Here is a 13,255-nt window from a genome sequence, read left to right as displayed (position 1 = left end):
TTGAGTGGGGTCGCGGGAGGACAGGACTGTGATTAAACTCCGCGCGGTTAGCAGCTTTCACACTGGGTTGCTAGCCGGCTGTTTCCTCCAAGCACAGACCGGAAGTGTTTCTGTCGGCTGTGTTTCTAAAGTGCACAACCGGAAGTTTCTGCCCGAGGCTTTGCGGTGTTAGGAGAGCGGCGCAGGGAAACGCAGCTGGCAGACCCAGGTGTGGAGGAGCAGGGTGAGGAACAAGGAGGTGAATGAGGCTTTTACGGATACCCAAGCAACGGGACATACGCAGAACCCCGACCTGACTGGGACCGCTTTCCTTGCCGCCCTCTTCACCCCGCCCCCACTCGGGTCCGGAGTGGACCCGCCCCCTGGCCTGAACGTGGTCTCTCAGGCACTGGCCCATGACCTAGGGGGTGCTCCCCCAATCTCTCAGGCGTGATGGCTACGGGTGCGGATGTACGGGATATTCTAGAACTCGGGGGTCCAGAGGGTGATGCAGCCTCCGGGACCATCAGCAAGAAAGACATTATCAACCCGGACAAGGTAACAGGTGTATCAGAAAGCATGGGGGTAATGAGGAGTGAGGGGGTGACGACGGGAGAGGTGGTGGAGTGGTACACTTCTAGTGAGATGCACGATAGAAAGGTGTGACATTATGGTACAGAGAAAGTATCATCCTCCATAAGATGGATGATGGAGAGGTGGGACACTGTGGGAGTGGAGGGGACCAAGAGAGTGGGGCACCTCTAAGAGATGAGAGGACAAAAGAGAGAAAATTATTGGGGGTGGAGACTAAGATGTTGTGTTATTAGTCTGAGAGATGGGGAGAGGATCTTCAATTTTGACATATCAAGGCTCTATTAGATGAGGGAGGAAAGGGGAATGATCTGCTCCAGAAAGTGGATTTCTGTGCCTTTAAAGTGTATCATCATAATGTTAGTATGTGTGTAACTGTTCTTGTGATGGTTTGTTCAGGGATTGTGCTGAGCTAAAGAATTTTAGGGAAAGGAGGTCTAGGTTGTGGTTCCTTCCTTGTTTTCTTCCTCAGAAAAAGTCCAAGAAGTCCTCTGAGACACTAACCTTCAAGAGGCCTGAGGGCATGCACCGGGAAGTTTATGCCCTGCTCTACTCTGATAAGAAGCAAGTATTTGGAATCCCAAATTCCCATTCTCTGGCCCCTGACCTAACCACCATATCCCTGACTCCTGGTTTTTTTCTTCCAGTTCTCTCCTTACCTTCCCTCTTCAGCCAGGGCTCCTGCTTGCTGAGCAGGATGTGAGAGGACCTCAGATGTCTTAATCTAGGACATGACTTCCTTGCTCAAGGGTAAATCAGCTCCTAGAGTCCTTCTGATTCTAACCTTACACCTCCCTAAATCCTACTGCCAGGGATGCACCCCCACTGTTACCCAGTGACACTGGTCAGGGCTACCGCACAGTGAAAGCCAAGTTGGGCTCCAAGAAGGTGCGACCCTGGAAGTGGATGCCGTTCACTAACCCAGCCCGAAAGGATGGAGCTATGTTTTTCCACTGGCGACGGGCAGCAGAGGAAGGCAAGGACTACCCTTTCGCCAGGTTCAATAAGGTGAGCTACACCATTTGGACATAGGCCGATGCTGCCCACCTACTCTGAGCCATATATATGAGCTCTCTTGTCTCCTAGGGTTGGCTCTAGATGTATGCTTGGATCCAGCCATGGTTACCCACTCAGTCCTCATGTCAAATAAATGCTAAATGGGATTCTATAGGTCTTTTCTGCCCATGAGATCCTATCCTTCCCTGAAACAATTTTGTTTCTTGGTGACTTCTTTTAGCCTTTCAAATCCTTCTGTTTCTCAGAGCTGTAGCCTACATGTTTTTTCACTCTGTGTTTTCTCTCTAGTGTGTTTATAGATGTCACTTACCGACAGATCTTTCAGAATGCCCCATAGGTACATCACATCAAATTGGTACCCCTGAGCAAAACTCATTCCATTTTCTGCCCCCAAATCCGTTCCCCATCTCACTGAATGGCATTAGTATCCACCCACTTGGGAATCATACTTGACAGCCTTCTCCCTTAGGTCTCAACAGCAGGACAAAGAGATAGCAGGAGAAGGCAGTTAACAATCATCTAAGGAAATAAAATAAGTTGGATTCTTTCAGATAAAAGAATCCAACTTATTTTATATCACATCAATAAAATGAAATCAGGATATAAATGAATATGAAATGAGATGCAGAATGAACATCTAGGTGTAGGGGAGGCCTACTTTTAGATAGGGTGGTCATGGAGGGCCTCTCTGAGAAGGTGACATTTGAACTAGACTGTTGTGATACATCATCGAGTCCTGCTGATTGTTTCCACAGTAAATCATATTTCTGCCTATATTCTCCATCCTCTCTGCCAGCACTCTAATCCAAATTGAATTATCTCTGGTTTGAATAATTAAGATCCAGCCAGAGCAGGACCTTATCCAGACTTACCCAGCCAGTAAGAGGTAGAGCTAGACTAGATTGGAATTCCTGTCCAAGACTTAGCCACTGTACAATGAGGCCTCACAGGTGTTCTTGCTTGGAACACCCTTTCCTCTCAGTCCAGTATATCCAACTGTACTTGGACACCTTCCCCTGGATGGCTCACAGATTTCTCAGACTGAGCATGGCCACATGTGAATCCATCACTCCCCACATCCCAAACCAGGTTTTCCTCCATTTCATCATCATCCCTAAGCCAGTGAAGGAGAGACAGGAGATATAAGGCTGGGGAGGAACAGCCATAAGGCAAGGCCTCTGACAGAGTGGGAGGGAGGTGGGATGAGACAGGTTGAGGTGAAGACAAAATAATGTTCACTTTGTATTTAGTAAATACTGCACCATGCCAAGTTGAGATCTAACAATTAAGGGCACAAAAATGCAGTGGTATAAGCCTGTAATCCCAACTGCTCCGGGAGGCTGCGACAGGAGAATCAAGAGTTTAAGGCCAGCCTCAGCAATGGTGAGGCACTAAACAACTCAGTGAGACCCTGTCTCTAAATAAAATACAAAATAGAGCTGGGGATGTGGCTCAGTGGTCAAGTGCCCCTGAGTTCAATCCCTGGTACCAAACAAACAAACAAAAACCTCATATTGTTAGGATGGTGGGGGTAGGGGTAGAGGCAATCACAATCTGGTGGGATACATGCAATATTGGGAGGGCCTGATGATCATGGAAGTTTTCTGGAGTTGTTAAAGAGTCTGAGTTTTCATGAAGGATGTCATCAGGTGGTATTAGGAAAGGCGTGCAATAATTTTTTTGGGCAAAGGGAATAGCATGAGCAAAACCATAAAAGATCAATTAAAAAAATTGTCGATGGTCTTTATTTTATTGATTTATTTGTTTATATGCAGTGTTGAGGATTGAACCCAGTGCCTCACACATGCGAGTCAAGCACTCTACCACTGAGCCACAACCCCAGCCCCATAAAATGATAATTTTAAAGGGTCATGTGTATGGAATACTGTGGGCATTTCCATGCTGATGAATCCTAAAACCCAAGATGGGGCATGGTGGGAGATGCCAAAAACCCAAGGTGGGGCATGGTGGGAGATGCCACCCAAGCAGTGAATAGCATCCAGGTCAGGTAAGGCCTTGGCATCCAGGCTCAAGAATTTGGCTTTACTCTGGTGTCACTGGGTAAACATGGACAGATTTTAAGCAGAACAGTGTCAAGATCAGATTTGAGTTTTGAGTGACTACAGGGCCAGAGAATGAAGCCAGAGTTAAATGAATTAATGATCTTCTCCAATAATCCTTCTCACCATGGATCCCATCTCACTCAGTGGCTCCCTATCTACTCCCTTGCTTAGGCCAGAAACCTGGGTGGCATCTCCCTGGCCCTACACGCTGAAGCCCTGTGGTTTTTATCTCCTGAAGCCTCTTGATCTGCACCCTTCTCACTGCTTTCCTGAAGCAGCTCAGGCCTTTCTACCTCCCACCTGCATTACAGCTGGTCCCTAGACTCTTGTTTGTCCTCACTGCTGCCAGGGTGATCTTTGATAGAAGAACTGTGACCTTTTGTTTTCCTTAAAACTAACTCTGCTGGTTCCTGTTACCTTCAGGACAATTTTAGACTCTGTAGCAGGGCTTGTAGCTGGCTTCTGCTAATTTGCCAGTCTCTTTTTGCATCTCTCCATTTCAGCATTTGTTTCCCAACATGTTCTGTCAGGCCCATGCACATTATGCTGTTTTTCTCTGTATTGCCCACTCTACTTAGGATTCTTTTCCATTTCCCCTTACTAGTTCACTTCTTTTTAACTTTTTTTTTTTTTTTTTTTTTTGGTGGTACTAGTGATTGAGCCCAGCAGCACTCAGCCATTGAGCTACATCTTCATCCTTTTTTTTTTTTTAGATAAATATCCCAGCCGTGTGTGTGTGTGTGTGTATTTATTTATTTTTATATATATTTATTTTTATGTGGTGCTGAGAATTGAACCCAGGGCCTCACATCTGCAAGGCAAGAGCTCTACCACTGAGCTATAGCCCCAGCCCAGTCCCCAGCCCTTTTTATTTTTATTTTAAGACAAGGTTTCACTAAGATGCCAAGGCTATCCTCAAACTGGTTATCCTCCTGCCTTAGCCTCCCAAGTCATTGGGATTATAGGCATGTGCCACTAAGCTCAGCTCTAATTAACATCTTTTTTCTTTCTTTTTTCTTACAGTACTGGGGATTATACCCAGGGGAACAACCAGAGAAGCACATTCCCAGTACCCCCAACCTTTTTTAAAAAATTTCAAGGCAGGGTCTTGCTAAGTTGCCCAAACTGACCTTGCATTTGCAGTCCTCCTGCCTCAGCCTCCTGAATTGCTGGTATCAGGTGTGCACCATTATTCCTGGCACACTTTTACTTAACCTTAAACGAGCCCTAATTTATCTCTTCTCTGTCCAACTCTTGTCCCCATGTTGGACCCAGTGTCCCTTATTAGCACAGTAGGCATTCCTTTGTCGTCAGATTCACCACTACTAAAATAATTATTATTTTTTTCAGCTGAACTCTGAGCTCTGAGAGGTGAAGACCACTTCACCTCATATTCTTATTTAACACTATGTTTCTGACATAGGTGAGACAGGCCCATGATATTTGTTGAATGAATAGATAAATGGTATACCTTACTTGACTGTGAGTGCCTCAAGAACAGGATTGGCTATGCTGTTACTATGTTTTTAGGCTTTTTAAATTAAATGCACAGAAGGGATACATAACCAAGCCTGGGAAACCAGAGAGACTCCAGAGAAGATAATGCCTGAAGGAGATTAAAAGGATGAAAATGTTACAGGCAGAAGAAATGTGGAAGTGAAAAGGCATATTAGCCAATAACAAAGGCAGAGGGGAAGGATCTGCTGTGTTCCAGAAACTGCTGGTCATTTGGCTGGAACTTAGGGTCTATGAAGGACAGGTCATTCACTCATGTGTTCATTGATTGATTCAGTAGATATTCACTGGTACCTAATGGTGGAAATTAACTAAATAATCCTTGCTCTTGAGGGGTTTGTAAATTATCTAGAAGACACTTTCTTTTTTACTATAAGCACCTCAGTTTTGCTGAGGCTAGTTTTGTAATCCTCCTGCCTCAGTCTCCCAAGCTCTTGGGATTATAGGTGTGTTGCCACTGTGCCTAGCCCTTTTTTATCTTTATTTTTTGGTACCAGGGATTTATCCAGGGGTGCTTAACTACTGAGCCACATCCCCAACCCTTTTTTATTTTTTTGAGGTGGGGAGTACTAGGGATTGAACTCAGGAGCAGTCAACCACTGAGCCACATCCCCGGTCCTATTTTGTGTTTTATTTAGAGACAGGGTCTCACTGAGTTGCTCAGCACTTCACTTTCGTTGAGGCTGACTTTGAACTTGTGATCTCCCTGCCTCAGTCTTCTGAGCTGCTGGGATTATAGGCATGTGCCACTACATCCAGCCCTTTTTTGTTTTTGAGACAGGGTTTCACTGAGATGCTTAGGACCTTGCTAAGTTTCTGAGGCTGGCTTTGAACTTGTGATCCTCCTGCCTCAGCCTTCCCAGCCACTGGGATTACAAGCATGTGCCACTGTGCTCAGCTGAAGGCACTTTATTTTGAAGGTGGGAGGCTTAGTGGGTAATGTGGTAAGATCCATTGTTCTAGAACCATGCATCTCAAATTATCTGTGGTGAAGGACATATTTCTGTTTTATTTTCAGTCCATCAAAGACTGATAAAGATAAAAAAGATAATACAAGTTTCTTCATATTAAATTAACCAGCACAATTAGGTTTTTCCGTGTTTCTGCTCAGTTGCTGTTTTCACCGTAAACTAGAGAGGAATACTGCCCTTTCAGTAGCACTGTTCACAAAAGTCAATTTTGACTGTAGAGGGAGAGTTGATTGGCAGAGGTTTGAACGGGGATAAAGAGAGACCAATGGAAAGCTATTTTTCTGAGCCAGACAAGTGATGGTGCTGGCCTGTCCCAGGATGTGGCAGTGGAGATAGGGATTTTGGAGGCAAAGCCACCGATTCATTAAGAGGTAGAAATTTAAAGATGCCGGCCAGGTTTCTGGCTTGGACAACTGGATTGGATGAGGGTGACACTGACTTAGGCCTGGATTAGTAATGTCAGTTTGAGAGAGGGTGATGAGTTAGTACTGAGCGTGTTAAGTTGAATCCAGAGGAACAGCATGAAACCTCCAATAGGAAGTGTCCCAGAGGCAATTGGAGACAACTGTGTTGTTAATTAAGCAAAAGAAAAACTTCCCCAGTCCAGTCTAGCATTGAATCAGTCCTTGGGTCTCTGACTGAGAAACTCAACTTGTGCTGGTACTATTTGTCTCTAGAGGAGACGTGAGGAGTGGGGTGTGGGATGGTGGACCAAGGGGCAGTTGCAGAGTTGTATATATTGGGACTAGGTTCAGGCCCTGTCTGTAGATGCTTGACTTTGGAGAACTCAGGGGAGCGGCAGATCCCACTATCACCACTTGGTGGCAATAGTGCTTCAGACAAAGTTGCATGGCCATTTCTCAGTCTGATGGGTGTATTTAGCCATCTGCCTGGCTCCAGAGTTGACCTTTGGACTCCACGGAAGTGCTTACAAGTGGTCCCCTCACCTTTACTATGGGGGCAGGAGCAGTATCCTGTTACCAGGCTCTGAAGCTGAAGACGGTGAAGCTGCTTTTAGAGTACATCAACAGGCCACAGCCCAGAGGCTGCTATGGTTCTAGTCAAGCAGATAGGTGCTTTCCTCACTCTAGGCTGGCCTCTGCCAGGGGCACAGACAGAGGATTTGCCCTGGTCCCCCTCAGAGACTATCAGTAAACAGGAAGGGCTCTGATGATGGGGCTGAAGCCTGCTGGATACAACCTAATGTAGGTATTTTTCCACTGTCCCTCTGTGTCAGTAGACTGTGCAGGTGCCTGTGTATTCAGAGCAGGAGTACCAGCTCTATCTCCATGATGATGCTTGGACTAAGGCAGAAACTGACCACCTTTTTGACCTAAGCCGCCGTTTTGACCTGCGTTTTGTAGTTATCCACGACCGGTATGACCACCAGCAGTTCAAGGTGAGTTGGTATATGCATGTGCTTGTGTGCCCACCCCTGGGCCTACCCTTCCTTCATGCTCAGTTATCCCCCTGTGTATCTTGGTTTTCAGAAGCGTTCTGTGGAGGACCTGAAGGAGCGGTACTACCACATCTGTGCTAAGCTTGCCAATGTACGGGCTGTGCCAGGCACAGACCTCAAGATACCAGTATTTGATGCTGGGCATGAACGACGGCGGAAGGAGCAGCTGGAGCGTCTCTACAACCGGACCCCAGAGCAGGTCAGCTGTGAGCCCCACTGCCTCTCCTCTAAGCCCTACACCCCTTGCTCATTGCCTCCATCCTGTAAACTCTTACTACCCTCACCCCCGGTTTTCCACCTCCAGCCCATTCCTGCTGCTTCCTAGACATCCCCCTGTTCTCCTTCACTTCTATCTAGTCCCTTCCCTCTGAGATAATCCGGCACCCTTCACCTCCCTGTCCACTCATTCTCCAGATTGCCCTCACACGCTTCTCAGCATCTCTTCTCCCTTTTCTAGGTGGCAGAGGAAGAGTACCTGCTACAGGAGCTGCGTAAGATAGAGGCCCGGAAAAAGGAACGGGAGAAACGCAGCCAGGACCTACAGAAGCTGATCACAGCAGCTGACACCACTGCAGAACAGCGGCGCACTGAACGCAAGGCCCCCAAGAAGAAGCTACCCCAGAAAAAGGAGGCCGAGAAGCCGGTGTGGAGCCTGAACCAGCCCAGCTTGGGGTGGAGGGGTCCTGCGCGAAGTGGCCCCACTCAAGTGGGGAGCTCTGAGAGCACACAGAGCTGGTGGGATGCTGGGACTGACTCTGGGCTCATTCCCCCCGTGACACCTTGGTCTTCATAACTCCTTCCCCAGGCTGTTCCTGAGACTGCAGGGATCAAGTTTCCAGACTTCAAGTCTGCAGGGGTCACACTGCGAAGCCAGAGGGTATGTGAGTTATCTCCTTCAGTTTGTCTGGGCTCTGGGTTCCTGTTGGCCTGAGTGCTGCAGCCAGTAAGAAGGGTGGCTGTAGATAGAGATGGCCTCATCAGGATGACAGAGGGATGTAGGCAGTCTAAGGTCAGAGCTTTCTCTATATTCCACTTCTTGGCTATTTCCTTCTCTGGCCCATAGCTACCTCCAGGAGGCACCTTCCCCTCAACCCCACTATCTTTGGGTCCTTTCAACCCCTAAACCTCTTGTTGGGCAGAGGGCTTAGCTGCCTGGGTCATTGCAGATGAAGCTGCCCAGCTCTGTGGGTCAGAAGAAGATCAAGGCCCTGGAACAGATGTTGCTGGAGCTTGGTGTGGGTGAGTGTGGTACTGAGCCCCACAGGACCTACCCACTGGGGGCTGTGGATGAAGGCTGGACAGGGGGTGGGCAGTTTGTTACAGGCCTTTAGCTACAGTCTGGCTCTGCTTTGCCTACAGAGCTGAGCCCCACCCCCACTGAGGAGCTGGTACATATGTTCAATGAGCTGCGCAGTGACCTGGTGTTGCTCTATGAACTCAAGCAGGCCTGCGCCAACTGCGAGTATGAGCTACAGATGCTGCGGCACCGGCATGAGGCACTGGCCCGGGCAGGCGTGCTGGGGGGCCCCACCACACCAGCAGTGGGGCCAGTCCCAGCCTCTGCTGAGTCAGCAGTATCTGAACCTGGACTTGGCCCTGACCCCACTAAGGACACCATCATTGATGTGGTGGGTGCACCTCTCACACCCAATTCGGTAAGAGCCTGGATGGGCTGGGGGAATATGCCCTGACCCTATTCCCTCTAGCGCCTGCAGGGGAACTATTGCCTCTTTGAGGGTCTATGACGGAGGGCAGGAGTGGGTTGACCGGTGGGCATTATCTTCCCTGAGAGTGAAACACACACCAGGCCTTGGGGACGACTGACCTCAGCACCTCCTGTGTCTCCTCAGAGGAAGCGACGGGAATCGGCCTCCAGCTCATCTTCTGTGAAGAAAGCCAAGAAGCCGTGAGAGGCCACCCAGAGTGTGGGTGGTGCTGTGGTGTAAATAGAGCTGCTAACTTAGACTGGGCTGCCTCTGCCTCCTTTCCTGCATTTCTGATGCCCCTGGCTGGGAGGGTTAGCCAGGCAGGGGCTCAGCACTGCCACTTCCCAAAGGTAGTAGTGTTTGCCTGTGCTCAGGTCTTTGGTGGCTTCCTTGGCCTCTAACCCCTGACAACTGTCCCATACCCCTGCACCTTAAACACCTGTGGTCTTACACTCAAGATGGCCTCACACACAGCAGTGGCTTCAAATACCAGCAGCTTTGAACACAGCCTTATGCTCGGACAGTCTTCACACCCCAAGGCCTGTTTATCTTCAGTGAGGGTATTACAGGTGCTGCAGTGACTGTTGGCTGTACACAGCAGTGGCCTTGGGTAGAGGCAGCCCAGAGAATGCTCCAACTGGTTCTCATCCTGACAGCACTAGCATAGCTGTAGCCTTACAAAGATGGCTGCACACACACCCAAAGCCTTGTTTCCCCGACTTTATTCAGTGGCACGTTCACAGCGGGGATGGGGGTAGACACAAGGTGGGGCCTGATCTGTCCTGGAGCCCTGGGGGCACCACACACCATGCACTATGATGGGAAGGGGGACAGGGAAGCTTGGTGGCCCCAGCAGTAGCCTGTGTGCCAGGGAGGAGGCGACGGCGAGTGCCTGGGTCCCTCAGCCCAGACCCACAATGGGAAGGGCTAATACTGGGCTGAGACTGAGGGGGTGGGGGTGGGGGTGGGCACAAAGTGTCTGCTCCAGAGAGGCCAAGGGGCCAAGCGCTTACCCAGGGCACAAGCCTACAGGGCAGCTGGGGGACACTCTGGGCGCAGGACTGTGCCACTCTCCCTTTTCCCCTCTGGTGAGGGAGAGGATGATTCTGGGCTGGGCCAAGCAGCTACCCTGTCCTGCCCCATCCCGTCCTCGGCCAATCAGAACGGCTTCGACGTCTGCTTGAAGATGAAGCCTCGATATGCGAGTGTCTTCATGATGTTGGCGATGTTCTTGCAGTCATCTGTAGGGAGGAACACAAAGCATTTAAGTGGGCTGTACATCCTTCCTCTCCATGCCCACAGGTGCATGTGCAGGGTGGGAATGAGAAGCAGGGTTAGGTTCAAGAGCCATGGGCTCTAGAGAGGGGGGTCCCTGGCCTTGGTGGCAGCATCTCTGGCTTCAGGTTAGACTGGATGACACTGGGCCAGCAGGAAGCCTGGTCTTGAGGCTTTTCAGCCCCATAATTCATGCTGGAAATTGGCCGGCATGTCCTGTCCCAGCCCCAGCGGTGATGTATGGGCGCCGTCGCAGTAAGAAAAAGGCAGAGTAAATGTGTAATTTCTCCCTTGACGGCCCCCGGCCGCTGGGCGATCCTTCTTGTTGCCGCCGCGTGGGGACGGCCCGTCCGCCACACTCCGTCTTCCCGCCACCCGCCTTGATGTCTCCATTTCATTACTGTGTGGCCATTCATCACGCCCATGGCCAGGGTGACTTTGCCGGCACTTGCATATGTGGGAGATGTGGCCCAGGCCATAATCACTGGTGACAAGACACAAGGCTCAGCACTCCTGGGCCAGGGCCCTGAGAGTCACACCTGCTCTGGATACCTGTCTCTGTGTGGTCTTGGATAGGCTAGGGAGAGCCCAGATTTATGGCCTCTTTCAGTCCTGGCCATCTGCTAGACACATGTATGTCAGCCCATTGCCTCGCCTGTCCTAGTAGGATCAAAGCCGGGTGCTGGTCACTTTCTTGGGCCCTGCCTCTGCCCACACCCCAGATTAAATGTCTGCTTGTGCCAGACCCTATCACAATTTCTCCACTACGGGTCTCTTGTGTAAAGCTTGATGCTCTGGACACCCTGGAGGTCATATGCAGGAATGCTGGGCCTTGGGATCATGGACATAGGCCAGGACTTACTCCACGACTGCCAGCAGGAGGGGCAGCTGCCCAGAGCAGTCACCAGCAGCTATGCTGTCACCTGCCTCTCCTCTCACTCCTTTCCCATCTCCCATGCTCCTGGGCCATGACCAGGGCCTCAGCCGCCACCAGCCCTGAGGGGATCAATGCTGTGATTGCAGAAATATTGTACATCGATGTCATCATCAAGTATGGGGGGTTGGTAAGGTCAAGGTAGGGTCAGGAAGCCTCTGCATTTGTCAAGGACTGTCCCCTTCCACTGGTCTCCAGACTGTTCCTTGCCAGGACCTCAACCTAGAAAAGGCAACCCTCTGCCTTAGAGCTAGGAAAAGGCTGTGGGTTGGAGAAGAGTGTCTGGTCAGCCCAGGGCCTGTCACTAGCCAGTCACCAGTTCAGCAGACCCTGCTTGGGGCAGGCAAATCACAGTCCTGTCTTGCAGAGGTCAACATGCATGTACCTGTGGTAGATACAAGTATAGAGATGTGACACCTTGTTCCCCAGGGGCTCAGGCAGCCTTGAGGGCTGGTCTAAGGCAGAATGGTGGGAAGACAGATGGGTGGGTAGTGGCGGCCATGGCAACTCCAGACGTGACCCATCCCCGTGGTTTATGGGCCGGACACGCACCCGGCTCAGCTGAGGCCCTGTCATTTGTCTCCCTTAGTGTGTATGCCTGGGCTATTGGGTGTACAGGGTGGAGGAGGGAGGGAGCTGTGACAGGAGGAGCAGGCAGTTGACAGGGGAATAAGACAAGAAGGGGCTTGGGAGGAGGAGGGGTTACAGTGGGGTCTAGGGTCTGTGATGGCACTGTTGGAGGGGTTGATAGGGTGATTTTCTTCCCAAATAAGCCTTGCTGTCAGGCACCTCCAATCCTTCCTGTCTCTTGCACTCTGGGGACTGTGGCTGCTGTGCATATTAAGAATAAGTCCCCTCGTTATCTGCAATTACCCAGCGGCCACACACCTCATTTCTTCCAGCAGAAAAGAAAATTAGTTTTCTATTGACTTCATCTAGCTCCTCCCTCATCACTGGACAAATCGCTCAATCTGCCTCCCTTGGCCCAAGTGACTGTCCCGGCCCAGACCCCCAGGCCACCAGTCATCCAATGGGCAAGCACTGATCTCCTACCTGTGTGGGAAAGGGTCGCATGCCTCAGTCTCTGCCCTTGACCTGTTCCATGCTGCACAATGGATGACTTCACCCAAATCCTAAGCTTAGGCTGCCCTGAAGGTAACCCTCACCAGCCTCACCTCCCCCTGAGCTCCACACCATAAATTCCAATGTCTTTTGAAATTTCTTTCTAAATAAAGGCACAAAATGCTCCCATAATGAACATGTTTTCTCCCAAGCTTCTGCTTGCCTTGTGTTCTCCACACCAGAGAAGGGCATCATAATTCATTCAAATACCCAAAGAAACCTGAGGCAGGCTTCACACTATGCCCTCTCCATGCTCCCCAAATCTAGTCAAGTAAGAACCTCTGAAGATGTGATCCCCTTATTCTCTAATCACCTACTTCCCATGAGCAGCAGCCACCCCTGAGTCCAGACCTCATCGCCTTTCACTTGGATTACTACTACAGCCTGTTCTGTCTCCTCCCTGTAATTCATCTCATTGTAGCCAAAGCAAACTTTCTTCCACAAATCTGGCCAGGTCCTTCCTTCTTTAAATCCCTTTGGTGGCTCTCCCTGCCCTCTGTTCAAATGTGACTGTTCTTTAATGTGACTCAAAGCTTCAGCAAAACCTGATCCCTGTTATACCTCTGTCACCCTCGACTCCTGATCCCTGTACTCGAATCTCAAGGAACCACTTGCTATTTGCT

At 50.0% G+C, this 13,255-nt stretch overlaps 2 protein-coding genes across 12 annotated transcripts in view; one reads left to right on the top strand and one right to left on the bottom strand.

Moving 5' to 3' along the window:
* Positions 1-150: 150 nt before the first annotated feature.
* On the top strand, positions 151-9,560 carry Dmap1 (DNA methyltransferase 1 associated protein 1). Of its 3 annotated transcripts, none has more exons than XM_076860574.1 (11): positions 151-208; positions 428-537; positions 1,043-1,134; positions 1,383-1,578; positions 7,377-7,535; positions 7,627-7,794; positions 8,053-8,238; positions 8,401-8,472; positions 8,762-8,834; positions 8,955-9,250; positions 9,386-9,560. In XM_076860574.1, the coding sequence occupies exons 2-11, from the start codon at positions 433-435 to the stop codon at positions 9,503-9,505; spliced, it is 1,467 nt and encodes a 488-aa protein (XP_076716689.1). In that variant the 5' UTR covers positions 151-208; positions 428-432; the 3' UTR covers positions 9,506-9,560. The 3 variants fall into 3 exon arrangements, with proteins under 3 accessions (XP_076716689.1, XP_076716691.1, XP_076716690.1); XM_076860575.1 differs by having other exon boundaries at positions 168-223; XM_076860576.2 differs by having other exon boundaries at positions 152-537; positions 9,446-9,560.
* Positions 9,561-10,006: 446 nt separating this feature from the next.
* The window catches only part of Eri3 (ERI1 exoribonuclease family member 3), a 132,735-nt gene continuing 129,486 nt past the window's right edge, over positions 10,007-13,255 (bottom strand). For all 9 annotated transcript variants that reach the window (XM_076860583.2, XM_076860586.2, XM_076860578.2 and 6 more), the window contains one exon: positions 10,007-10,542. In XM_076860583.2, the coding sequence (XP_076716698.1) occupies positions 10,460-10,542 (83 nt within the window). In that variant the 3' untranslated portion in view covers positions 10,007-10,459. The remainder of the gene's footprint in view (positions 10,543-13,255) is intronic.

The sequence above is a fragment of the Callospermophilus lateralis genome, chromosome 7 (assembly GCF_048772815.1).
Source record: "Callospermophilus lateralis isolate mCalLat2 chromosome 7, mCalLat2.hap1, whole genome shotgun sequence".
In the NCBI taxonomy this organism is placed as follows: domain Eukaryota; kingdom Metazoa; phylum Chordata; class Mammalia; order Rodentia; family Sciuridae; genus Callospermophilus; species Callospermophilus lateralis.
The sequence above is the reverse complement of the archived record's forward strand: the minus strand, read 5'-3'. Positions and strand labels throughout refer to the sequence as shown.

Bases quoted from the DNA above. Each gene is read 5' to 3' on its own strand.
- Dmap1 (XM_076860574.1), top strand. From the start codon at position 433: ATGGCTACGGGTGCGGATGTACGGGATATTCTAGAACTCGGGGGTCCA. The intron at 1,579-7,376 runs GTGAGCTACACC...CTGTGTCAGTAG, and splicing joins CTTTCGCCAGGTTCAATAAG to ACTGTGCAGGTGCCTGTGTA. The intron at 8,239-8,400 runs GTGTGGAGCCTG...CTCCTTCCCCAG, and splicing joins AAAAGGAGGCCGAGAAGCCG to GCTGTTCCTGAGACTGCAGG.